At 39.6% G+C, this 26,889-nt stretch overlaps 2 protein-coding genes and 1 long non-coding RNA gene across 3 annotated transcripts; 2 read left to right on the top strand and 1 right to left on the bottom strand.

The window, feature by feature from the left end:
• Positions 1–5,231: 5,231 nt before the first annotated feature.
• slc6a4b (solute carrier family 6 member 4b) lies at positions 5,232–12,977 on the top strand. The gene is made up of 13 exons (XM_020649781.3): positions 5,232–5,527; positions 6,367–6,501; positions 6,618–6,837; positions 6,967–7,105; positions 7,233–7,367; positions 8,309–8,412; positions 9,231–9,358; positions 9,563–9,675; positions 10,146–10,277; positions 10,465–10,564; positions 10,668–10,768; positions 11,132–11,299; positions 11,445–12,977. Exons 1-13 carry the CDS (start codon positions 5,263–5,265, stop codon positions 11,523–11,525), a joined length of 1,821 nt encoding a protein of 606 aa, XP_020505437.2. The 5' UTR covers positions 5,232–5,262; the 3' UTR covers positions 11,526–12,977.
• Positions 12,978–15,919: 2,942 nt separating this feature from the next.
• LOC136183249 (uncharacterized) lies at positions 15,920–17,779 on the top strand. The gene is made up of 2 exons (XR_010669087.1): positions 15,920–16,293; positions 16,517–17,779. It is a non-coding gene; the product is annotated as an uncharacterized lncRNA (long non-coding RNA).
• A 400-nt stretch (positions 17,780–18,179) lies between these two features.
• ankrd13a (ankyrin repeat domain 13A) lies at positions 18,180–26,210 on the bottom strand. Its single transcript, XM_020649765.3, has 15 exons — positions 25,698–26,210; positions 24,562–24,697; positions 24,122–24,246; positions 23,977–24,022; positions 23,296–23,439; positions 23,000–23,189; positions 21,929–21,995; positions 21,733–21,814; positions 21,567–21,628; positions 21,173–21,303; positions 20,895–21,052; positions 20,617–20,778; positions 20,352–20,512; positions 20,160–20,224; positions 18,180–19,970 (listed from the first exon to the last, which is right to left on the bottom strand). The coding sequence occupies exons 1-15, from the start codon at positions 25,803–25,805 to the stop codon at positions 19,772–19,774; spliced, it is 1,836 nt and encodes a 611-aa protein (XP_020505421.2). The 5' UTR covers positions 25,806–26,210; the 3' UTR covers positions 18,180–19,771.
• Between the last annotated feature and the right edge of the window lie 679 nt (positions 26,211–26,889).

Genomic DNA, 26,889 nt, shown 5'->3' with positions numbered 1-26,889 from the left:
AATGGATGGTCACTAATGTTATTACTAGTCCCTGTTGAATCTATGTTGAGACTCTTAATGTTATCATTTGTATTGTGATATCAGACCAAATATATTGAAGTAAGGCTTATGAGAGATATTATTAGAGGTATCTTTAATTCAAAGTAACAGTTAAATCACCTTGGCTTTACATGCCTTCTTCATGATGTATTGTCTTTGTACCTTTTACCCACATTTTTCCCCTCACAAACATGGTCCTGAGCCAAGGATTCCCTCACTGGGATGACTCACTCCTTACAGTGGCTTTAGATAATATGAGGTAGTAGCATGTTTGTTAAATGCCACACCAGGACTTCTGCTTGAGTAAACAGAACACCAGAGCTTCCATCAAGCTTGCAGCTTTGCTTACTTGTCAACGAGAAATAGTTTTTTTGTTTAGTTCAATGCTTTCAAAATACAAATGACAGATAGCAAATAATCAAATAGATAACTCGTAAAAACAGGGACAGGAATGTGTAAAATAATGACACATTCCAGCAGATGGTCAGAAAATCCAAATGAAAAGTAAAAGGAGACAATAGATGAGATATATTTACACTACATTCAACAGTTTAAGCACTTCATGACCAAATAAAATAAAATAAATCAGAAACAACAATGCTGTGTCATATCCCTGTATGTTGCCCATCAGCAGAGTTTGCAGGCAGGCCAACATGCACATGTGTGATTAGAGTCGACGGGCTCAAATAGGCGCCCGGGCATGAGATACAGGCTGCTGTCAGTCTGATGTTCTTCTGCCCATGTGTGTCAATGAGGATTGACAGTTTGTATGTTAGAGAAGGCCAATGCTGTTTGGTTTGTTGTGGCTTTTGGCCCCCAGGGCCCCCTCGCACCTTGGCTGAGCAACCACAGCCTTTTTTTCCCATCAGCTGATTGTTTTCTCCTTCTCTGCTCTGGCGAAGACATGACATGTTGAATCTGAAGAAATCCATCCATCCACCCATCCATCCACCCATCATCCATCCATCATCCACCCATCATCCATCCATCATCCATCCATCATCCATCCATCATCCATCCATCATCCATCCATCCACCAATCCATTCATCATCCATCCATCATCCATCCACCCACCAATCCATCCATCATCCATCCATCCACCAATCCATTCATCATCCATCCATCATCCATCCATCCACCAATCCATCCATCATCCATCCATCATCCACCCATCATCCATCCATCATCCACCCATCATCCATCCATCATCCATCCATCATCCATCCATCATCCATCCATCCACCAATCCATCCATCCATCCACCCATCATCCATCCATCCACCAATCCATCCATCCATCATCCATCCATCATCCACCCATCATCCATCCATCATCCACCCATCATCCACCCATCATCCATCCATCCACCAATCCATCCATCATCCACCCATCATCCATCCATCATTCATCCACCAATCCAACCATCATCCATCCATCATCCACCCATCATCCATCCATCCACCAATCCATCCATCATCCATTCATCATCCACCCATCATCCATCCATCATCCACCCATCATCCATCATCATCCACCCATCATCCATCCATCCACCAATCCATCCATCCATCCACCAATCCATCCATCATCCATTCATCATCCACCCATCATCCATCCATCATCCACCCATCATCCATCCATCCATCCACCCATCCATCCATCTGATAACCAAACAAATTCCTAATTTCCTTCAGGTAATGCACCCAGAAAAGAAGACATGTGAAACCACTCCAGACAGTTTGGCTTCCACTTGGCTTTTAAGTGACAATTTCATGATTGCTCTGGGTATATCTTGTCCTATCTCTGTGTCATATCCATTTCCAGGATTAACTTCATTTGAGGCACTCTCTCTGCTAGCAGAACCTGCGTGACCACTGCCCTCTGAATATCCATTTAGCAGCATTTTTAAAGGCCTCAGTGCTAAAAGCGGTGGATTTGATTACAAAGTCTTTTTATTAGGTTTTTCCTAATGAGGGCAGTTAAACCGCTGTGATTCTCTTCTGCTGTCTTCACCAAACTATATTAACATGGGATCAGGAAGCCAAGATGGTTCAGGGTGCTATTTATAGCTGTCTGTATCAGAAAGTTAGTTGTTCAAATGGACCACTAACTCATGGTTTCAAAATGAGAATTACATTTGTACTGGTTGACTGTCTTTATTTGTGATATATAGCATAATATTTATTGATGTTTTTAAGACTGTTGTTGGAATTTCTTGGTTCTTTTATCATTTTAAAATACATCTGTAAATCTGATTTAGAAAAGTGAGAACATTAATTATGATTTTCATAATTAAAGCTGCAAATTACTAAGGCAGTAGTATTTAGGTTGAAGAGTAACTTAGCCCTTTGGATAAAGGTGAGAGATCTTCAGTAGTCCTGGTAGACTTGAAGGCTGTTTATGACACTGTAGATCACTCAGTCCTTTGTCAGCATCTTCAATCTTTCTGTTCAGAGGTGTCACCAGGATTTCTGGGCCCTATGAAAAGATATCACTGTTGGCCCCACCACCTTAGCCAAAACCATAGACCCCCCTCCATTACACTTATGACCAATTAAAAGCATTAAAGAATGAAAACATTGTTACACCCTGATAATTAGGGATCATTAACCACAAGACAGAAAGTGTGATAATTTCTCAACAACATTTTAAGTCATCCAATTTTTACAGACACAAAACATTTCACACATCAGCATATGTACAGGAAGGTATAAAGAGTACTCTTTTTATTATCTGCTAATCTTGTCTCAACTCACTCACCAAAGTTGATAGGGTTTATCCACTATCATCAAACCACTGCCCTGCCTTGCAGTATTGCCCTATTTTAGGTTTATTTAGTTCCTGTTATTTAGGGTAACTCAGAAGTGTGATCCAGTCAACAGTGGGAGATAGACAGGACATCCAATCCAAGGGTTTTGCTAACTTTTACAGGGAGTTTATTCGAAACTTCAGTCAGACAGCGACCCCTTCATATGCATTCACTTCTCTTTGTGTCAAGTTCCAGAGGACCCCCCAAACTGACTCTGACTTCTGCAAAAATTCAAGGCGGGTTTTACCACTGCCCCCTATTCCGACAACTTGACGCTCAGCTAAAATTTGTTTTTGAAGTAGATGCTTCAAACGAGGGAATCAGAGTTAACCCAGCAACAACAAGCTTCACCCCTAAACTGGAGTAAACACCTCAGTTGGGTTGATTACGCACAAAAGGAATTACAATCTGGGGAATCATGAACTGCTGGCAGTGAAGGTGGGGCTGGAGGAATAGAGACATTGGTTGGAGAAGGCAGAGCAACTGTAGTCTGTGCTGACCACAAGAACATTATACATGAAAACTGTCAAATGTCTCAACTCAAGGTAAACCAGGTGGGCCCTCTTCTTTAATAGATTAAATTAAATAATCTATTAAAGAGGTCACAGAGCTGCAGTTGGTATCCAAATTGTGAAAGGAGTTTTGCTGATAGCAGAAGAGACCCACCACCCTCATTGCAACCTTCCTGCGTCAAGCCTGTGAAGGAAAGGAAAGCTTGTTGGTCCCTGCCTCCATGTCTGTGTATTTAATCCTTATGTCTCCTTCCTCATGTTGCCAATTAATTGTGTGTTCCCTATGTTACTTGGTTCAAGCATTCTTTCTCGTGAGTTTATCTAGTGTTTGACCATTGCCTGCCTCTGTGACTACTGTCTTTTCACCTGGCCCCTTTAGATTTGTTTGTAACGCTGCCTTGATTACCCGTGTACCAACCTGGACTGTTAAAATAAACTCTGCCTTTTTACCACAACCTGCCTTGTGTGAACCTGAATTTTTGGGTCAATATATCTGTCTAGTTCTTTAAGTGCTTACTTGTAATGGTTTGTGTACTTTCCCATTCATAGGTCCTTCTTAGGTCCAGAAATCAGTGTGAGATAGAAACCCAAGCCACACAGGAAAAGCAGTTTTACTTTCCTATTTTTAACACTATAATGACAAATTATAAAAACATTGTGTTTAGTTCCGTCTTCCTTCATTGGGGCCTAAGTTGTCAGTCCCACGTTCTCCGCTACTACGACACCCATGCCCCATCTAAAAGGATTCTCAAGGTTCAGTTGTAGGTCTCTTGAACTCTTCTTTAGTCCCCTGGGTCAAGTCATCAGTATTCATAATGATAGAATCCACTGTTTTGGTGATGACACAGTTATATGAACACTTGCAATCCAAAAACAACAGCAGTCTAACTCAATTTACTATCTGCCTTTTTTGTATCGCTCCACTGAACTGGACCAATTAATCATATTGTTTGACACATCTAATTTGTGATATAAGCTAATCTTCAAACTTGGACCCCTTTCATATGCGTCTTCATTTGTGATCCTGCCGAGCAACGCTCTCCTAAAATGTCTCGTCTCCTTTTTTATTGCACTTTATCCTGGGAATACCGGTTGCTGTATTTTGTGTCACTTCTAAATGTTTCAGTATGAAACAGTACATTCTGCTCCTGTTATTTCCATTTCCATCTATATTAAAAAGGAAATAATCTTCAGAAAAGGTAAAGGGGTAATAATGGATTTGAAGTGTCTAAAAATGTAAATTCTGGTTGGCGTTTTTTGTTTTGGATTTTGAAAATTTCAAAAAAATCAGAGAATCAAAAAAGACCAAGTACTTTGAGTTTTCTGTTGTATCACTACACTGATTTACACAAGTCTTACATAAAGATGTAAGGATTACATAAAGATGACTGCAGGAAACTTGAAGGTGTTTTATTTGATTCTGGTTGTTGTTTTGATGATCAAGTTAAGAGCAATGTTACCCCTTCTTAACACTGATTCCTACTGTCTAAAATGATCATTTCAAATTCAAATGGTTCATGGTGAGCTCTTCCTGACACATCACTATCAAGTCTTGATACACGATAATTATCTAATCAGCTTTTACCTGTTTGAATAATTCTGCTGCGGTTAATTCTGAAGTAAAAGTGGTTTTTACTCATGCATGAAAAAAGTTCAGTCCGAGAACCCTAGCTTACTGTTTTGTAGTGAATTAATTGATTTGATCCTTTATAACACAGAAGATATCTAAATCAGCTTTGTAGCTGAAAGTCTTTTCGAGGCTGTTGTGTTATGCCTCACCACTAACAGGTACCCTCAGCCTCAGCTCCACCCACTCCTCCACCCGGCCTGTCTGTTATCATCACAGGGGAAACATCCTCCTCTGTGTGGAGCTGCTTCTCTGGCTGACTTTTCACAGTCCGATGCCCCAACAGGACTCAGCGGTCATGGCCGGCAGTCTGACCCACCACGGCTCCCCGAACCCGGGATACACCGCCAATAACAACGCGGTTCCGGTCCCGGTCCCGGTCCCAGCCCCGGCACTGGCACCTGCGCCAGTCCTTACTCAGACCAACTCTAGGGATAAGTGGAGCAAAAAGATGGATTTTCTCCTCTCTGTAATTGGCTTTGCAGTGGACCTGGGAAATGTTTGGAGATTTCCCTACGTTTGCTATCAAAACGGTGGCGGTAAGTGATTATACTTTTTTTCATTCAAATTCAAATCATTTCTGAGTGGAGCCACATTGGCAATCACTTTCTCGAATCGGCTAATGTCAGCATTTAGTGATACGAAAAAACAGGCTGATGTTACGCATCTGGCAGCAGGAACTGTCCATGGTGCTGAACTACACATCTGTAGCCGTCACAAAAAGAGCACATTTGAAAGTTGTAGTTTTACTTTTCCAATCTGTTAGGTCACCTTTTGTTTTATTCCATATCTTACGATAACTTTTTTAGAGGAAATAACGCTTTTACATAAAAATTGGTTTTGTCATAATTATTATTTTTTTTCCCAATAAACACATGGATTCGTCGTTATATAATGTAGCGGGTATTATTGTGGGAATAGGTTTCGCTTTTTACAGTATAGGCCTTAAAAGCAGCATCTAAGGGTCTGTTTAATTACTGTATAAAGACAAGATAAAAAAAAAGTTGATTAAAACACTTGAAAAGGCGTTAATAGATAATTAAAAACGAAATTAAAAGACGTTTATGTGGAAATTTTGTTAGATGATTTTCTTTTTGTACATAGTAGGCCTACGTGTTGCAGAACGCACTTAAATTACTTTTTCAACACTTATTTTTCTTTTTCATGATAAAAATCAAGTGGAAAATTTGCTTCTGATAATTTCCCTCTATGAAAAGTATTTTAATTTATTTAAATAGCCTCTCAAGTCTTCTTGTTTTGAATGCCCTCATAACAATAAGGAATGTCCTCACTTTGTAATTGCACATGAGGAAGCTGTAATAGTACACTTTCATCTTTAAGCCTTACATGACATGTATCCTCTTGGATCTGTGTGCAGGTGCTTTTCTTATTCCATACATTTTGATGGCCATCTTTGGTGGTGTGCCACTTTTTTACATGGAGCTGGCACTGGGACAGTTCCATCGCACTGGAGCCATTTCTATATGGAAACACATTTGTCCCATTTTCAAAGGTAAGGCCCCAAACTGCTCAATGGCAGATGTTCAGATGAAATGTGTGACTAAAAACATCCAAGTACTATGATAAAAGTTATTTTTTTTAATCTCTTCTCCTTCTCCTGGTTTTCAGGTATAGGATATGCCATTTGTATCATCGCTCTGTATGTGTCCTTCTACTACAACACCATCATCGCCTGGGCCCTCTTCTACTTCTACTCCTCTTTCTCCAGCATCCTGCCTTGGACAAACTGTGACAATGTGTGGAACACCCCTGACTGCACCAACTACTTTGGCATCGACAACGTCACTTGGACCAATGCCTCCAGGTCTCCGGCAGAGGAATTTTACACGTAAGTGCATGTAAGTGTGAGTAACAGAAACCACATGTATAAATAGCTTTACAGTAATACTCGAAAATAGATTTAGGGACAGGTTGTCTGTTGTGCTGAAAATAGCTGATGTGTATTTTATTGTTACAGGAGGAATGTTCTGGAGATCCACAAGTCGTCAGGTCTTAAAAATGTTGGGGGTGTTCGCTGGCAGTTGATGCTCTGCCTTTTCCTCATATTCACCATTGTTTACTTTAGCCTGTGGAAGGGCGTGAAGACTTCAGGGAAGGTAACACATTTGTTATTATACTACCATAAAAATATAGATTTGTGGATTTTTTATTAACTTTAACGACATATGATCCCCCAGAATCGGTTCCTGATATGACTGATTTATTTCCTTTAATCCACACCAGGTCGTGTGGGTTACAGCCACCTTGCCCTACATAGTGCTTTTCATCCTTCTTATTAGAGGAGCCACCCTGCCCGGTGCCTGGAGAGGAGTGGTGTTTTACCTGAAACCACAGTGGGGGAAGCTACTGGACACTACTGTGAGTTGTAAAGTTGTGCGTTTATGGTGTGACAGAAAAGGACTCGATGTAGTCATCTCCTACAAAATAAATATGACTCCCTTTTCGTATGCTGTTTGTTCCATACATTTAAATGAACCTGTTATTTAATCTTTTATCAGATATTTTTTCAAGCCATGTTTCATCAGTTACTCTTTATACTCTTATGTAGATGCATTCTTTTGTCCAGAAATATAGAATTTGCTCTATTTCACAGCATATATCTTCTCTTAAGGTCTTTCACCTTTGGCAGAACCAAAGATCATTATTGAGCGTTTCCTCACTATAATCCCTGTCCATCTCTGGTGCAAAGAACACATATAGGTGTTTACATGTACACCTACACTTTTTTCTATTTATTAGTTCCTTGAGAACCTGTCAATGATTTTTTAATCGAGGAAACATCCTCATCTTCTACTGAGGTAGTTCGCTCAACATGTGTGAGTGCTTTCGTTGCAGGAGAATATGGATGAGATGAAATGAGATGCATAAATAAGCCACAGAGCAGGATAATAAGATGCATAATTGGTTTAGATTTTCTGCCCATTAACAAAGGCCTCCCTTTCTATCTCACTCACCGATATCCAACGCTGCCCTCCTCTTTTTACAGCCGAATGCTCGCTGCCCTTTAGATCTCCCTGTGTACAGCTGTGCAGCTACTACATTACTATACGACTGACACAACACCTCTCTGCTGGGTGAATTAAACACTGAGAGATCAGAAGAGAAATAAAGAACTTACAAATTCTGAGAATATAGTGACAATAAACCACAGGAAGGAAATCACAGGCAAAAATGTGCTCTATTCTGTGAACAAATACATTGTTAAATGGCCAAAACAACCTGAATCATCCAGTAATTGTAACAATTAGGAGTCCCAGAAAGTTCACCGTCTATTTTGTCTCTTTCTCTTTCTTTTCCAGGTGTGGGTTGATGCAGCAGCTCAGATCTTCTTTTCTCTGGGACCGGGCTTTGGGGTGCTGCTGGCCCTGTCCAGCTACAACCCTTTCACAAATAACTGCTATCGGTAAGAACTGAGACAAGCTGAGTAAACGTGAACACACATTTGTGGCTTGAATGCAGCTTCATAGGCAGAAGCCGAGCGTCAAAATAAAAGGCTTGAACCTTTGTACAGTACTTGCACTCTGTATGATAAGAAAATAATTCAGACGCTTAATTTAAGGATCTATTTTAATGCCTTTTTGCACAGAACATGTTTAAATCTTAAACAGCAGCTATAGGAATTTTGAAGCTTTTAATCAATATAACATAGTGTGTTCGTGGAAGAAGAAAGGATTACATGTCAAATGTCAAATGTCAAAAAACCTACATGGTGGGTCGACACATTTTAAAATAAGGCTAAGAAACATTGTGTTCCTTGATGTAAAATGAAATAATTACATAACAAAAAGACAACTGATAATGTTGTAAGTTCTGAGTTTAACACTGATGTCCATTGACTTGCTTAAAATGAATCATGGCATCTTCTGTGGAGCTTTCTAGAGATAAAAGACTTTCTGGCATTTGAATCATTTTGCAGATTGAATTGTATGTGTCTTATGGACAGAAAACATACATTCTTCAGCAGAGTATCCCTCATTAGCGTCTTCTCAAGATATCTCTGGTTGCTGGCATGGAGTATCTTTATGTGTCCCACACAAAGCTGAAGAGATAATATAAGGGAAGCCATTCAACAGAGGTCACAGAGGTCAAAAAGGAAAAAGGAATACCCCTGAGGAAATATCACTGATAAAAAGAAAAATGTTAATAAAAGAAGTAGAAAAGGCAATAGGAATGAGAATTATTGTACCACATGTTCTTGAACAGGCATTCATTTTTCCACAGTGACGCCATTGTGACCAGTTTGGTGAACTGTCTGACCAGCTTTGTGTCGGGGTTCGTGATCTTCACTGTGCTGGGCTACATGGCGGAGATGAGGCAGGTGGAGGTAGAGGAGGTAGCCAGGGATAAAGGTCAGTAAATTAGTTTAACATTTATAATAATAATACTTTGTCCTCGACCCATCAGTTGTAGGTGTGAGTCCCGGCCACGACCCTTTGTTGCACGTCATTCCCACATTTCCTGTCTCTCTTCACCACATTCCCTGTCTAGGATTCTAATGATTCTCTAATGAAATTAAACTCAACCTCCTTCATTCAATATCTCTATGTTATCAGGACCAAGTCTGCTCTTCATCACCTACCCAGAAGCCATTGCAAACATGATGGGCTCAACCTTCTTTGCCATCATCTTTTTTACGATGATGATTACACTGGGACTGGACAGCACGGTACGAACTGTGTGAACTCTGGTTGCCTTGTATACATGAGAGCCACAGGAGCAACTCTATGTAGCTCAGTGAAGGAAGCTGAAAACATATCTGATTGTAAACCTGTTATGTAGATTATTTTATTGTTATATTCGAAAGTTATGATTTAGAAGCTGCAAAGTCTGCCATAACAACATTTTATCTTGTTAGTAGCTTTTACAATACCAAAAACATGTTTGTTGTTTTCAAGCTTGAATTGCATTTACGTTTAATTTATTTCTTGGTTGTATTTATCTTTTTTTCAATTTTTTCCCCCTTTTTTATTTATTCCATAACGCAAATGTAGGCCTGGATTCAATGCTGCAGTGAGGTTAAATGCACTGAAATGTTAGCTGACAATGACAATCCAAATTCACTGAATGGCTTTTGAAATCGAATGTAAAGGCTCCTATGACATACTACATGTTGTTGTATTTCTTTGTGTGTTTCAGTTTGGTGGGCTGGAGGCGATCATCACTGCCGTGTTGGATGAATACCCAGATCTTTTGTCAAACAGACGTGAACTTTTTGTACTGGGCTTGGTAATTGTCTGCTTTGTGGGCTCTCTAAGCACCCTTACAAATGTAAGTTTATCACTGTTTATGTTACTCAACCTAAAAGATCAAAAAGTCAATCCATTTATATCATAATGAAGTCATATTTCCTGTTAGTTTAAGGCAGGTCGAGATACATTGTAGTTAAGTTACAGGCTGCTAGCAAAGAGGAAAATTCATAAAAATGTTGTTAATCAGTGAAGAATGTCACTGACAGGGTGGTGCCTATGTGGTGAAACTGCTGGAGGAATTTGGAGTTGGAAGCTCCATCATAGCTGTGGGTTTCCTTGAGGCCATAGCAGTGTCCTGGTTCTATGGTAAACGAGAGATTCTTTTTTTTTTGATCAATTGACCAGTATTCAGTTAGTTTTATCTGCATTGAGAAAATAACTGTCTTTTGTTGATTTATGTGGGTTTCAGGTATCAACAGGTTTAGCAATGATGTCAAGGCTATGCTGGGTAAAGCTCCGGGGTTGTTCTGGAGGGTGTGCTGGGTCGCCATCAGTCCAGCATTTCTAGCAGTAAGATGTTGAACATTCCAACTACATTAGCAATAACAGGGAAACGTTTACTATAAGATTATACAACAAACACAAGTTCTTTATCAAAGATAAAAGACCCTCATCCATTTAAGTCATAGAGATCCATTGCAGGGTAAGATCTAAAGACGACATAAACAAGCTCACCTAACAGCTATAACAGCTGTCTGGTTGTTGACATTTAACATTATTACACTTTCATTTATTCCTTTATATATTTATCTTATAATCCATGGAGATCTGACAGAAATATTTCCTTTGTGTTATAGTACAACAGTTGCATTTACATGGAAATGAAATGGAATTTACAAGCATGAATAAGCTATGTATTTAAACTCTCCTCAGTATATAATAGTGAGCTCCCTGCTGAAGGCGCCGCCCCTCACACTGTTTGACTATAAGTACCCAGACTGGAGCATCACAGTGGGATACATCGTGGGCTTCTCATCCTTCATGTGGATCCCCATCTACATGGTCTACAAGCTGGTGTGGACTCCTGGATCTCTCAAACAGGCCAGTCGATTTGGAGATAGAGCAAAAAACAATCCAAATGCTATAAACATGAACTTCTTTATACGACTTCTTTTAGAATAACCTCTTCTATTATTTTTCTTCTTCTACTTCTTTTTCTTCTTCTTCCTCTCTTGGTTTTGCACAGAGGTTGGCAGTGTGTCTAAGACCAGAAAGGACCATACCAGACATCCATGCGGACAACCTCACCATGGTTACGGTACCATAGAGGGAAAAGCACCTTAACGCATGAAAACCACACTCGACTACTCCCCTGCTAGAAGTTTAGTTTTTTCTTTCAGCCCTCAGCTTCAAGTGATTTGTGACACAACCTGACAGTCGTCTGACATCATGACTGTTACCTGCTTACAATGTTAAACATGTCAGCTGTTAAAGCACATGTACACTCTGTAAAAATAGTAAATGCTGCTACATTTTTTACCCCAAGAGGAGCTGACATAGCAATACTCACACCTTACTGTTTGGTCTGTGTATTTAAATCTACAGTGCATGTGTCACCAGACAGTATGTAGCCTTTATATGATCCCATGATTCATATTTTATTTTGATACAATTGTAGGAGTCACATTTGTTTAATACGTTGCTTCTTTCCCCTTCAAGAACAACATGCCAAGGAAAATAAAAACATATTTCTTTATGTAACAGACAGCACATCTTTTCTACCGCATGGGGCCGTTTTCAATGTTAAGTTCTTCTTGTCTGTAGTTTTATCAAAGTTGGATAATATCAGCTCTGCATGCTTTTCTATACTGACGATGGAACAAAATAGTTTCCTGTGGAGAAGCAGATGAGTTAACACAGAGTAAAACCACTACAATAACCGTGGCAGCATTGATTTGCATGCATTTGTTTGTATTTTATTAAGTGGACTTTTTATTCATTCGCTGAACAACGTGCTCTGCAGTCAGTTATTGCTTTTGAAAGCAGGTGTTACGAGCTCTGCTGCATTTTGGTGGAAGAACAGGTATATGTGTGGACTGAAACATTGACATCAGTGGGACCAAACCGTGATCAGTTTGGTATTAAAGAATAATCCTAATCTTTAGTTATTATCCTTTAATTTTTGCAGATGCTGTTTTTAGTCTTTACACAGTGGCTTTGTAGTACTGTGATTGTTTTGGATTTTATGGCAGCTTCTTGATATATTTGCAATAAAAAAAAGTGTTCTCCCTTCAAGTGTTTGCATCTGAGTTTAGTGAGGCCATCGAACAAAGATCACACCAGTTCATATTTGAAAGGTGTGGAATTATTTGTGTTGTTTTTTTCTATGGGCATTACAGAGTCTGTATCCTTAAAGATGCATTTCTACAACTTCATTTGTCATTTCAATTCAAATTAAACTATTTCGTCTTCATGTGATGGCTTCATTTAACTCCAGAACGCTTGTTTTGCCTTAATCTGCTTAAATATCGCACTGTCTGTAAAAAAATACTGTAAAGGTTGTATTGATATTTTGCCTCTCCACTTAAAGACTGTTCACGTTGATTTGCTCACATCACTTGTGTCTTTGCCATCTGTGTTACACTTATCTTCAATAGCTTTATATTTTATCCTATAAAAAGAAACATGAGTAGGATGATGATTATTATGTGATTTCATTTCTCTTCAACCTGGTTTCTGTAACAGATGTGTATACATGAATTATAGTATATGTTACATATTTTATCTTTGTGTTATTTTCATTCCTGGAAATTAAAGGTGAACATGAACAAACAAACAAATCAACCTGCATTATTTCAGGCATTTATATTCCACCATGTATATTAAAGCAGGGAGTATTTGTCTGAAATCGTAAGTAGGATACCTTACGTGAGATTTGTTCCTGTAAATTTCCATATGCTGATCTTTGGTTCTTTGTAATGGCTGCTGGCTGTTGCTGCTCACCTCTATTAGATATTCTAATTAACAAGCTGATTTGCAATATCTAGAATCCATCAACATTCAATGGGATAGTGCGGCATCTACCTACAAAAAACACTCACAAACACTTACATGATTCTCACTAACGGCGCCCTTCAGATCTTTACTCGTTCAAAAGATTTTTTTTATTCTTGGGCGAGCCCAGCCCGATCTCTTTAAGGACGACAGGTATGAAGCCATACAGGAGCAGAGAGTGGATGGAACATGCGATTCCCCATTGAGATGCTGGTTGGTGGACGTGCAGATCAAAGCCCTTTTGTGTCACTGACGGCTATTGAAGTAGAGAACAGGAGAGCACAGGAGACACATAAAAGAGACACTGCAAAACACAAGCTCCTTTTCTATCTGACAGGACTATCAGTCTATTGGAAAAAGAATGACTGCAAAGATATTGTGGTATGAATGAATTTGTTGCATGTCATAACATATAAATCAGTCACTTAAGTACAAAGGACAGGCACATTAAAGGGGAACATTCAGGTTCTATTTAGTAAGTGTTCAAACCTTAATTTGATTTGACTTGACTTGATTTTTGGAAGAACATCTGTCTATATTTTCTGTCTTAAGATTGTTTTCAGTTAAACTTACAAGTAAACCTGTTGGTCATTTTGTATTGAATGTTTCCTCCTTTATCTTCACTCATATCAGAGATCAAACATACACATGTGCCAAAAGCCCTGTTCAATTTATGTTTTTTCTCTTGTGAAAATTCAGGCCTCAATTTTCACAAAGGCAGCTGTTTCTACCATGGAGTATCCCCCTTAAACATATCTCTGTGCATTTTCTTGTTATGTTGCAAAATGTAATAATGTTAAACATGTCATATTAACATGATGACGTAGAATTGTAACTAAATCACAGCCTGATACTGAGTCAAAGATCTGCCAGTATCAGCTTGTTGCAAATAGAAATCAGCATTGGTTGCTGAATGGTAATACACATTTGATTGGAATAAAAATCCCCCCAAAAAAGGGCTGTGTGTTAAAGTTTAAATACAGTTACTGTCCATTTACAGCTGTGACTAGATAAAGAATTAATTTGTGTGACATGATGTAATGTTAGTTGTTATATAATGTTCCATTATAATAACGCTAATGACTGTGTTCAGAATCAACAGGAACAGATAATAAAGCTGACACTCAGAGAACCATGCTCACAATAATCAAATGACCAGAAGGAAGGCATTTTGCTTATTCAAATCTAGTATACATAATTGCTTTCTAAGGTAATGCAATTTAAAATAAAAATGATTAAAAATAGGAGCTTTGAGTTCATGCTGTAATAAAATATGATTTTGTTGTGATTAATTTTTCTAGGAGGCTTCAAAGTTTTAATTTCAAGCCACCGTGATTGACATTTCCAAACACTCATTAAGCTTCTCTAGCAAATAATTAAGAGCAATAAGTGTAATGGTGTGCACTCTTAAGTTCTACAGTGTATGAAGGTAAAGGCCAAATACATCAGTCATGCCGAGTAATTACATAAGGATATAACCCCAAGGAGCTTGACCTTTATATCTATTCTTCATTGCTCTTTGACATTTCAGAAATGGGAAATGTGATGGCGGTTTCACACTTGTTTGATGGTTACCAGTAAGAGAGAAAATATTGTATACAGTTTGGATTCTGACAGTCGAACTACCTGAAAAAACCTGCAGTCAGGGCTTCAGGTAGGTTCTTGCAATGTATTTCAATATACCTTCAATTTCAACTCCAACAGTAGCTCTGGAGTTGAAATGATCAATCATTTGTTTATTGAAAAAAAAAATCATAAACACTTTAGAAATCATTGAAACCTTTTTTTTTCAAAAAATGACTTAAAGGAGCAGTGTGATTATTGTAACCTATTGCAACCTACTGAACACAGCTTCCAGCCCTCTCAGTGGGAATAAACCTACACTGGCTGTTTTTAAATAAATGTGAAAAACCAAACTTAGAGCTGGTGTTTGAGCTGACCAATCTGGACAACTCATAGACTGTAAATAACTACAGAAACTACTTGGTTCATGGCGGGATTAGGGCACGATTTGCAGCATTTATTTTTTGCAGTTGTTTTCTGAATATTTGTGTTTTTTTTCACTTGGTATGGTCGATGTAATCACAGTGCTTTAAATGCAGTAGTTTAATCTTTTTGCTGCATGTTTTATTTATTTTTTACTTTTACATATGCCTTTTTGCATCATTTCCGAATATGCTGCACATTTTTGTTAATGTAAGTCATTTTCGCCACTGTAAGTGACAATAAGCAAATATGTAGCAGCTTCTTCTCCTATAAACGGCCATGCCTTTATTCCATTTTAAAGAGCGACTTGTACAAAAATTCCTCTAGGCTATAAAATTGTTGTTAATGGAGAAATTAGAAGAAAAAAAAAAGTTATTTTATTTATTTATTTTTTCTTACCAGGCTGTCTATGCCCATTTGCCTACTGCTATGCCTCCCTCTATTAAGTTGGGCATTTTGGTAATGTATCTGTGAGAAATGACTCACTTTTAGAACAAGCCTCAAGAGGCCATTTGAGGAAATCCATGCATCCTGTTCTGAAGCACAAACACAACAAATCTTACTTTCAGGGTATTACACTTATCAAATCAAATGCTTATGAATATAATCTTCAATTTCAAATTTCTACCTTAAAATCTGTTCGAAGTCTCAATTGGTGCACTGGCCCTTTAAATGCTTCAATCAACAACCCACGCAGTAGCCTCATAGACGGTGAGTACCATTCATATCGACTTAGGGCGAGCATGGTGAGCACCCAATGAGTTTAGGACCCGGATCCAGGCCGGAAGAAGCATAACAAGAAGCGGCTCGTCGTCGTCAACCAGATCATCACTCGCCCAGCATCATCACAGTTATCAGCATCATCCTCCTCTACCTCTGAGGTAGGCGCCATCTCTGGGTCCAGCCTTAAATATTACATCGATGCTGCACCGTCATGATGTCTTATCTCAGCCCACCAGCTCTAATAATGTGTTTCAGTGTGTTAGTTACCGGGCAAACAGCGGACTCCGTATCAAATGAGAGGCCTTATGTGGTCCTACAGAAGCAGAATTTAGGTAAGACTGGATTGACACTAAGTTGAGGCCTGGTTGCGTGTGATGATCGCCCCACTATAAGGTGTTTATGGACTAATACATGGACTATATGTTTTAGTTAAAGAGTGACACACACCTGTTATTTACATAGGAGCCTTAAAGCATATCATAACAGTTCATCCATGATTGCATTCAGCCAGTTTGTTTTGCTAATGTCCTCTCTCCTTGTGTTTTGTCCTTACAGTCACTCTGGGGAGTGTCCTCGCAGTGCTGCTGGTGTTGATGCTGATCATGGCTGTGTGTGTTTACAAACCGCTGTCCCGTCGGTGAAAACGGGCCTGAACAAACAGATGGGAGAACAAACCTGCTGTCCGCCCGGGCTAAGTGACACTGCACATGTGGCCAGCCCTTGCCACACAGCACACCGAGGAGTTCAGCCCTGGGTCAGTAGATAGGCTATCCAAGCTTAGGCTATGATTAACTGAAAATACCCAGACTGCAGTAGCTGGCTCTGCAAGGAAATCAGGTCTTTAACTTTAAGCCCTATACTAAATCAACTATCTTTTGTATTTATTTTAATGTAAACAAAAATACAAATTCTGATTTTGAATCACGATGGCAACAAGATTGCAATATCTGAGTGACTTTCAAAGAGGCCCTGCTCAACTGGGTTAAATCTGATCCATGGGAAAGACTTCAGTAAACAGGTCCAAGAACAGAAGCTACAAAGAGAGGGATGCAGTGGCGTTAACATTGCATCGTCTCCTCTGTTTAATGATAAATGCATCAATATCATCAGATTAAAAAGCGTAACTGGTCCACAGGGTTGTTAAAGAATTGACAAACTGATGAGCTCTTCTCCATCAAATACTTTGGGAGTGCATCAGTAGCGTTCACCACAGAAACTTAAGGCCTGAATGCTTTGCCCCAGAGTGAGAGAAATCTCGGTAGCCCTTTGTGTTGCTGGGAGCGGGGGTGATAGCATTTATCCTTTTCAATAAGATTTCTATCCAGATGGAATGAAAACACACTCATCCAAAGAGCCTAAAAGTGTCACTGAATGGTGGAAGTGTCAGTTCTGTATGTGAACCATGATGCACTGACATATGCAGTCAACAGATCTCAACCCAGTTGAACATCTATTGGAGACTTCTGATCAATGTGTTTGACAACACTCTTTCTTACCATCATTAAAACGCCAACACTTGACTTTGACACTTTGTGTTGGGTTTCTCTTTGTCACCTTTCTGTATCTTACAAACTGTTCTATTTGTGTGAGATTTTTATTTATGATTTGGCATTCACATATTTATAAGTGCTTCGTGTTTGTCCTATTTATTCTTCTGAGGGGACATTTTGTCAGGAAGCCTGGAAACCTGAAACCATGAAGTAAAATGTGGAAGTGCAACGTGAAAGTTTTCATTAAAAAAACGACAATTAATTAAGATCGTATCCTGCACAGGTTAATATGCACATCTTTATTCTGGAATAAACTGCAAATCACTTTCTTCTTTTTATTTATTGTGTCAAATTCAGACTATAATCTGAATAAAAGTCTGTTTCTAAAGTTTTGACTCGCTGATATTTTTAAACGCTCAGAAAAGTGCAGCTCTGTTTAATCATTAGGCATTAAGGTGTTCTTAATCAGACTGAGTGACTGTGTTAGATCACAGTGATGATGTGCTTTATCCACAGTGCAGATTTTAGGGCTGGGATGACTGTGATATGAAGCAGCTAGCCAAACATCACTTCTCTGCAGATAAATCACCTTTGTGCTGTTGTCTTCAAACTTTAAGCTGAAAATAAAGAAAGCCCTTGGTTTTCAAAGGAAAACATTACATTATATAAAAGTAGCAGAATTGGTCATCAGCTGCATTTTTTGTCAATTGAAGCACACAAGATTCTCGTTTAATCCTCATGGAAATAAAGTGCTTTTATTTCAGAGACAACATAAAAAAAACAACAACACAATTTTGTTTTAGAATTTCAACTTAAAAAAAACTTGGTAGATGAAACAGTGCAGTACAAAGAGCTGCATCTAATGAACCAAAGCTAGCCGTATAAAAGTCCACGGTTCAGTCATTAGCTGTTGATGAGCTGAAACTCTCGACGGACGCAGCATCGCAGAGAGACCTCAAACAAAGTGGTTGATGATTAGTGAAATCACCTATAGTGGTTAATGCATCTAATTTAGCATCACACTGTTACAACTGAAACATTTTTTCCCCATTGTTTTTTTTTTTTAAATTACAAAATTTAAAACAATCTTTTCAAAAGTGAAGTCTGAGTGGCAGCACAGAAAAAAAGTCACCACCCCTTGCCTAGACTAAGCTTTCCCTTGGCACATGGCGAGAATGTTTTGTCTTTTTGCTGCTTGGAAGTGGAGAGTTGTTCATGGCTACAAAGGGCAAAACATGCTGCCTTTAGGATTCTGGGTAATCTCTGCAGCACTGGTTTTGTGACCTCTTCAAAGCATACCGGCTTTAAATGAACAGAGAGTCTGGTCTCTGCTGTTTCATTTTTTTAAACTGAGGTGATAATGTACACAGTCGCTCAGTGACTCATGGATTCTGAGACAGACTGTTCAATAACATCCTTGCTGCTGCAAAGCTATTCTGTATCCATGCAGCTGATTTAACGTTACCCTCAAAGCAACATGCTTTTGTTTTCCCCATCTGCAGAGTGTACATTCACAAAACACAAGAACTTCCTTATGAACTTTTGACTTTATGAAGCAAATGTTCTGAATTCTTATCAATATGGAAAAGAGTGATATGCACAAAGAGAAAGTTATCAGGCTACAATTTATGATATTAAGTGATTAACAAATTAATTCCAAAGTGAGGGGGACGTGTGTTAAATATGAACCCTGAGATTTCTGTTATTTAGTGAGCTCATGGTTCTCAACAACATGACTCCTGTAGAAAGACTTCACAGTGAAAACACTCAAATCTCTCCCTTTTGGCCTGGAGCACAAGTAGCTTTCAAACAACTTATATGATGCTAGGTTGTTTTGCTTCAAGCTTTCTAAAAATCAAAGACTCAAGCAACAGGTGCCAGGAAACAGCGCCCTTATGTGAGTGCTAGCACTATATGAAGTCCTCTTGAAAAGTCAAACGTTTATGTTCTTAGAACCTTAAATACACTGGTGAGACCCCCCGCCCCCTTGTGGGCAACAGTGTGGAGAATATGGTTCGCTGCTATCATTCTGAAAGTAAAATAAATAACGGGAAGTTTAAAAAAGGAAGCATCAGAGTCCAAGAATTAAGATTGAGGATGGAGCCACACATTATGCTGAGATAGAAATATATAAAGGAGTATGCTAGTACCAAAAAATATTTTTGGGGAATATTGGTTATCCAGAGTCTGATATTGCAAAGATGTTACAGAAAGAAATCTGCAGTTGCATAGATGACTACAGTGGTTTGGGAGGAACATTGAGGTGTGGTGGTTGCTTCTGCATCTGGAAAAGTTGTATTATTATTCCCTTTTATTCCCTTTACTTCTCAGTGAGCGATAGCTGCAATATCCTCTCCAGATCCTCTTCCTCCTGCTTCCTCATCCTCTCCTCTTCGGCTTGAGCGCGAGCAGAGAGCTCCATGGCCAGGCGGAGTTCTGTGTCAGGACTGGAGGCAGAGAGGGAGCTGGCAGGGCTGGAGGTGTCTCCATATTCCACTAGCACCCCCTCTGGGACACTCCTGGAATTACATCAAAAGGGGAAAGTGTGATCTGATCTGTGGCTTTAACTGACCCATACAGTAGAGTATGAGAAGAAAACACACAGCCACAACTATATCCAAGTAGGACAAGCAAGTATAAAGGCTCCGCCCCTTTACCCCGTGTAATTGAGTAATTGCTATGCAAGCTAATTTGACATGTAATCCTACCTGTCACTATTACTGCTTGCCATTACATCAGTGAAGTCTCCGTCAGTATCTTCAAACGTCCCGTCCTGCAAAGTCACAAACATCAGAGTATTTAAAGAAAGTTATTGTGACAAAATAGAGAGCACAAAAAGAAGGAAAAAAAAAAAACTGATTTGTGTTTGTTGTTAGCCGGTTAAGGAAGATGGTTATGACCTGGCTTGGGATATCCCGAGACTCCAGGAGACTCTGATGGATGGCGTACTGCAAAAGCTCCTCGTCGTTACTGGAAACCTGTGCGTGTCGGCTCCCTCCGCGGCGGTGATAACTGGCAGGCACCTCAAACACTGACGGACACACTTGGAACAGAGGCAGTGCTGGATCAACAAAAACAAACAGAAGAAGCAGTTTAGAGGGTTGCAAATGAATAACTATGTTGGACATATGGTAACATTCATGGTTAAACATGCTTCATTCATACCGGCAGCTTCTTCTTCTTCTCCTGAGGATGTCGGTGTAGCTGCAGGCGTCGTAGCTGCAGGCGTCGTAGCTGCAGGCGTCGTGTTCACCTCCTCTTCAGTACTGCATTTGTTGACACTACCAAATGTGATCCTGGCATTAAGCACATGAAAAAGTGGAATCTCTGCAAGGGAGGAAAATAAAACAGATTACATGTAAAAAAAATAAAAAAAAAATAAAAAACTTAAGAGAGGGAATGAGAAAATAGCTGCTGGAACCTGATACAGAAATGTCACAAACCTATTTTCACAGGAAATCCAGGAGGGAAATTCAGTGTCACAAAGTCTCGTAGCCGTGCAAAATGGGAACTGGTGCGAGCCATGAGGTCAATGATGGGGGTCACCTGCTCCACCAGGGACAGAGGATGTTCCTCACTCATCCACAAAGTACCTTTGAATCTGGGTGAGACAATGTTAAAGAGAAGAAGCTCTTAAAATGTTCATATGGTTTAATTTCTTGATATAAATACAAATGAGTACAGTACAAAGTGTATTTAGCTGTAAAGCAGGTTTTCCTACTTCTGTGTTCGAATGCTCAGTTCAATGGGTCGTCCGATGTCTCTGTCCCCCAGGTCAAACTCTGGGTCGAAGTATTCCTCCGGAGTGATGGCAGTCGGATTGGTGGCAGTTGCATACTCAAGAGTCAGATCCTACAAAGTCAAACATTTATCAAATCAGCCACTGGGATTAAAGATCTCGGCTGTTCATTTTTTTGGTCAGTGTCAAACCAACTGAAGAAAAAAAGCAGAGGAGAATGGGGGCCAGGGACATAACTTTACATGCACATTGCTGTTTTTACTGTCAGTCAAATAATTATGTGAAACAGAAGATTTCTTTATTTGCTTAAATGGTTGCAGCCCTGGGTAGAAGATAAATATTTCATTTTAATGTAGCCAGTGAATTCATGTCTCACCCCTTGTGCACTTATGTGTTGCTCCACAGTCCCCAGCAGAGACTCCAAGATGTTCCTTTCACCTTCGAGCAAAAAAAGAAAAAAAAGAAAAGAGAAGCAAATGTAAGTTTTGAAAAAAATCTAAACAAGAATCTACAGTAAACTTCATTTTATACATTCCACTTACTCTTTATCCTGGCTTTCTCCTCATCGGTAAGATGCTCCGTCCTCGTCCTGATCACCACATTTACATTATTTACACTAAAAACCTGAGAGGGAGTGGGGGGGAGAACAACTATCTTATCAAAAATACCCAAACATTTTTTTTTGTGGTGCTGAATTGAAGGTATAATAACAAAAGAGAAGGTATAACTTCGATTTACCTTGGCGTCAAATCCATTGACCATTTCAGTTTTGTCAGACCTCCAGCCCCAAATCCCAGACTTGTTCCTGTGAGATCAAAAGACATCATTAAAAGAAAATCCACCATCATATCTATTTAGATTATGTGCACAACATGGGACTGATTTCCTCTTTAAGATACACTGGCAGTGTTTCATTCCATTGTTGAGTTGTATTTTTAAAGACATGTTCCACAAAGACTCAATTCTGTATTTCAGAGGTTGAACAAGAAAGATTTTCTCTCATCAGCTACAGCGACATCAGTTTGTTGTGAGACCGTTTTGGGATGGGTGGTTTAATATTCTTGATTATGTTGATTAACAGAAATTTCTCTGAGATACGGATGATAAACTTTGAACATGTTTTCGAATATATCAGATGATAAAAGTAAAGTGGCCAATTAGAGAGCAGCTTTTACTTGCAAGTGGTGTACACACCAGGGTGTACACTCAATAAAAAGAGGAAACATCCTGTCACCTGAAGAACATCAAAAACACATTTTATCAAATTATCCATACCACATTAAAAACTTCAACAGCTTATTACCACACATCATCCTCAGGATACTTAAACAAGGTGAATTTTCATGTTTTAAATGTGATAAATATGAATATCTTTCAGTACAGAAAACGCTGAGACCTTTACAATAATGCCCAGACCTGGTCCCTGTAAGATGTGCAGTTGAGCTCAGCAGAATATCACGGCTGCCAAACTGAACACTTACAATGAAGTCATCTCAAATATGAATCACACCTTTGTCTGACATTTAAAATGTGTACTACTGTCCGCAGTTGTCTGTCACATATGTTTATGTTATCCAGATAGAGATGATGGTGATAAGATCATGATCACATATTACCTTGAACACAACTCATTCACATTATTGACATCAATATAAAATGGAAGTTGTTGGTTTGTTACACAACTTGCTCATTCAAAGGTTAACATTGAACTGTGATACTAGAATGACACTGGACATATCGTACAGCGGTCAGAACGGGGAGTAAGATCCATGTGTGTCCTGAGATAAAAAAAAAAAATGTGACTCTTGCCTCTCAAAAGCGATATCCTTGGTGTCCAGGTAGGTGTTGACAATTGGAGTAGTCAGCCTTTTGGCAACTTCTTGTTCAGCTGGCTGCATGGATTCTAGTGTAACATCCTCCATTTCTTGAGATATGTTGAAGCGTTCTGTGTCTACTACTTCATCGTCATGGTTAACCTCCATCAACTCTGCATGGGAATCTGTCACATACAGTCAGGGATCAACTTAGTTCACGTCTTCCAGAAATATGAATTCATAGAGAGAACTGTGAGTGTTTGTTGTATGTAAGAGAGTTGAAACACACACCATCTCCTCTAAAGATGTAGCTCCGACGCCCTCTGATCCACGTCATGTTTTCAAAGCCAAGAAGAGTGGCATCCACTCGCAGGCTGGCGCCACTTTTCCAAATGCGACAAACATCACTTGGACAAACCCGGGACAGAAGAGGGACTGTGAAGTAACAGCACATGAATGTCCCATTGTGGAAAGAAAAACATGCGCACATGGAAAAAAAAGTGTGACTCATGACTATACTAAAATAAAAAGCTTCATCTAGCAAGAGGCAGGTATGCAGTTTTTCCTGAATGACCTGATTCAACCTCTTGGCTTGTTACAATCATGCATTTAGTTTCATTTTCTGTTGCAGGGAACAGCTGGAAAATAACACTTAGAAAGTAGATAACTTCTGCTTTTGCATACTCATTTCCTGAAAGCCATTCCCGGCAACATGAACAGGTTATCATGCACACACAAAATAATGACCCCCCCCAACACACACACACACACACACACACACACACACACACACACACACACACACACACACACACACACACACACACACACACACACACACACACACACACACACACACACACACACACACACACACACACACACACACACACACACACACACACACACACACACACACACACACACACACACACACACACACACACACACAGAGAGAGAGAGAGAACTTACTCCAACTGGTGAATTCCCACTTCATTTCCATATAGAAGTCTGGAGACTGTAAATGGAAATAGCTATTAATTCCTTTGTTGGATAATATTTCCTGGTACATGTGCAGATGGATAACAACATAATGGCTGAATTTGGGAATCAAAACCTCTCGAATCTTTGACAGCAACTCAGGCACTCCTCCCAAAGCAGTGGAGGCTTTGAGGTAGTCTCTGCGTTGAAGCACCAACTGAACCATCTCTGGATCTCCTGTGCTGACGGCCTCCTGCAGCACTGCACAGACGATTATAAACAAACCACTAAACCTTTTAAGGTAACAGCATTTGTTTCCCTGAAGTGGCAACTATCTATTACAAAACCTCAACAGTGACGGTAATGACAGAGGAAAAGTGAAACTGTTATACTGCAGTCAGAGGATTCAGCTTGCATTTTCACCATAAGCCCCATTAACAGTAGAGGATATAAGAGGGTCTCTAAGTGATCAAACAACCCACAAACCCTTAAAAGCACATCTGCTATACAAGTGAAAGAGACCTACATGAAATTGTGGCACTCTGTGTCTGCTATTTATCAATTTATTTAACTTACCTGTCCAACTGGTGGAGTTTTCTTTAGTCACTTGAGCACCATGTCTAAGAAGGACCCTCACTGACTCCAGGTGTCCCAGCGACACAGCCAGGTGCAGAGGAGTGCGACCTCTGGGATCCACAGTCTCTATGTCATTCTAACAAATCAAGAAGAAAGACAGAATTGTGTTTCTTTTGTTTGACTAATATAATAAAGACACCCGAAGGACGTAATCATGCAGAGACAACATTATCAGTCATAGTCATAAGGTTAAGTCACCCATGATAAGTATACAGGACGGTTAGACTAAAATGATGTCCTGTCCTTGCGTGAGTCGTTCTTGACTTAAGTCGACGTAAGCGTGTTATTAATGAACATTGTTAGGTCAAAATAATAACTAGATCAGGGGTGGGCAACTGCAACTGCCCCCCCCCCCCCCCCCCCATCAACCCTCAACGTGGCCCTCAGGTACACATCAATTAATCGGAAACATGAAGAAAAACATGATGAAATCTGCCATGAACTCATGAAACTCAGAAATGTGTCCATAACAATATCTGATCACTGGTATATGTTGAGTTAAATTTGAGACATAATCGACTGTAATCGTTTAATTTGGCCCCTCTGGCAAGTGAGAATTAAATGAATGTGGCCCCTTGCTGTCAGCGAAGTTGCCCCATCCCCTGAACCAGATCATAATAACACTGCAACAATACACAGTGTAAACAGTGAGGAGTTACCCTGAGGTTAACCAACAGTGTAATGGTTGATGCGTTTGTTTAAAAAAAGCATTACAACACAGTGTATTTGTAAGTCAGGTGCATGTTGGAGGACTGGCTCTACAGGACCACTGATATAAATCATTCACATGACACATTGCAATTTACAACATATCATACTAACATTTAGTAAAGCTACAATGTCAGATTTAAGCGGTAATCCACTGATTGAAAACATTAAATCTCTCCTTCAGCGTATTTATTTACTAGAAAAACCTGTTGATTATCTACAAATCTATTTCTAAACTGAGTGAGGCTCCTGTCAACACGACTGGCCTACTCAAAGACTGCACAGCTCCCGGCTTCATCCAGCTAGCACGCGTTAAAGTCAAAGGTTTTTACGATGTTATCCTGTGTGTGTGTTTTTTAAAAACCGACCTGTTGTGACGTGATTTGTTCCTGCAGCGTCCTGTAGTCGTTCTCCCACACCGCGGAGTGCAGGGGGAACTTCACTCGGATGTCTCCGCTGACATTAGCCGTGGACATTCTTCCTCTTTGTGAAGGCGCTCAGCGGCAGCGTTTTAGCTAGCTTCCACTTGTCACAGCCATGGGACAAAACTGCGAGACCTACACGCTAGTTGTGCCCCCAAAATACACGATGAACAACGTCCGTGCACTTAATAGTTGCCACCAACAACGTCAACACATACAACCCCGGCGTTCAACTTTTCTCCCCCCCCCCAAGCCTTCCCCTAAAATAAAACTTTTGAACAAGGAAGTGCCAGGAACCGTGCCCAATAACAACAACAGGGGTGACCTGTTTATAAATTCACTAAAAAAAACCTAATGAACACCATTCAATAAAAAAAGTCAATTAATATACAGAAGTCATTTCCGTGCGTTGATCATACCTCAGATGGCGAGTGACAGATATACAGTTAATAAAAAATAAAAAAGCTTAGCGCTACAGGGAGGAAATGGTCTGTCCCAGTTGGACTGAACCATTTGACTCGACTGCACGGGGGGGTTGCTTGAAATGTAAAATTCTGTAAAAGCGATTTTATGCATTACATATTACGTTGAAAAATATAATAGCTACGTAATTAAGTAGAGGTTGAATCAACGAACAAGCTTCAGGGGTTGTTTTCAGTAAAATTAAATTGACTGTTATGCAAATACCGTCAACATGACGTCGACGTGTTGACGTTTCGTGCAGGGACGGGAGGTTGAACATGTGAAGCTTTACCGCCAGCTTACTGTGCACAAGAGGTGCACATGACGGTACCTTGTGGTGTTAAAATACAGGTATATACATCCCATGGGATAATGTGAAAGGTTTAAGTCGGCTGTTTGAATATATGTATCTATCTTGACCATAAACAATTATATACGCTACCTAATCAATGGTGAGGTGACCCACGCTGTCTTAATGACGACCTCAGTTGCGAACAGTATCTACTTTTTACTCGTTTATTTGTGAAAAGGAAAAGTAGTGATGCCTATATTTCAGAGGTGACCTCTGGTGAGAGACAGTTCAGAAGGAATCTTCCCATATTCACTTCTAAAAACGCACCCTTCTTGTACCTTGTCCTTACAGTCTATGACCGTGTCACGAAGGTGCCCAGATCAA

The sequence above is a fragment of the Labrus bergylta genome, chromosome 2 (genome assembly GCF_963930695.1).
Source record: "Labrus bergylta chromosome 2, fLabBer1.1, whole genome shotgun sequence".
In the NCBI taxonomy this organism is placed as follows: Eukaryota; Metazoa; Chordata; class Actinopteri; order Labriformes; family Labridae; genus Labrus; species Labrus bergylta.
This window is presented reverse-complemented; position numbering and strand designations above follow the sequence as displayed.

Coding starts and splice junctions, on each gene's coding strand:
- slc6a4b (XM_020649781.3), top strand. CDS start 5,263: ATGCCCCAACAGGACTCAGCGGTCATGGCCGGCAGTCTGACCCACCAC. Junction 6,502..6,617: donor CATTTGTCCCATTTTCAAAG/GTAAGGCCCCAA, acceptor CCTGGTTTTCAG/GTATAGGATATGCCATTTGT. Junction 6,838..6,966: donor CCGGCAGAGGAATTTTACAC/GTAAGTGCATGT, acceptor TTATTGTTACAG/GAGGAATGTTCTGGAGATCC.
- ankrd13a (XM_020649765.3), bottom strand. CDS start 25,805: ATGTCCACGGCTAATGTCAGCGGAGACATCCGAGTGAAGTTCCCCCTG. Junction 23,190..23,295: donor CTACATCTTTAGAGGAGATG/GTGTGTGTTTCA, acceptor TGTATGTGACAG/ATTCCCATGCAGAGTTGATG. Junction 21,304..21,566: donor AACACATAAGTGCACAAGGG/GTGAGACATGAA, acceptor TTGACTTTGTAG/GATCTGACTCTTGAGTATGC.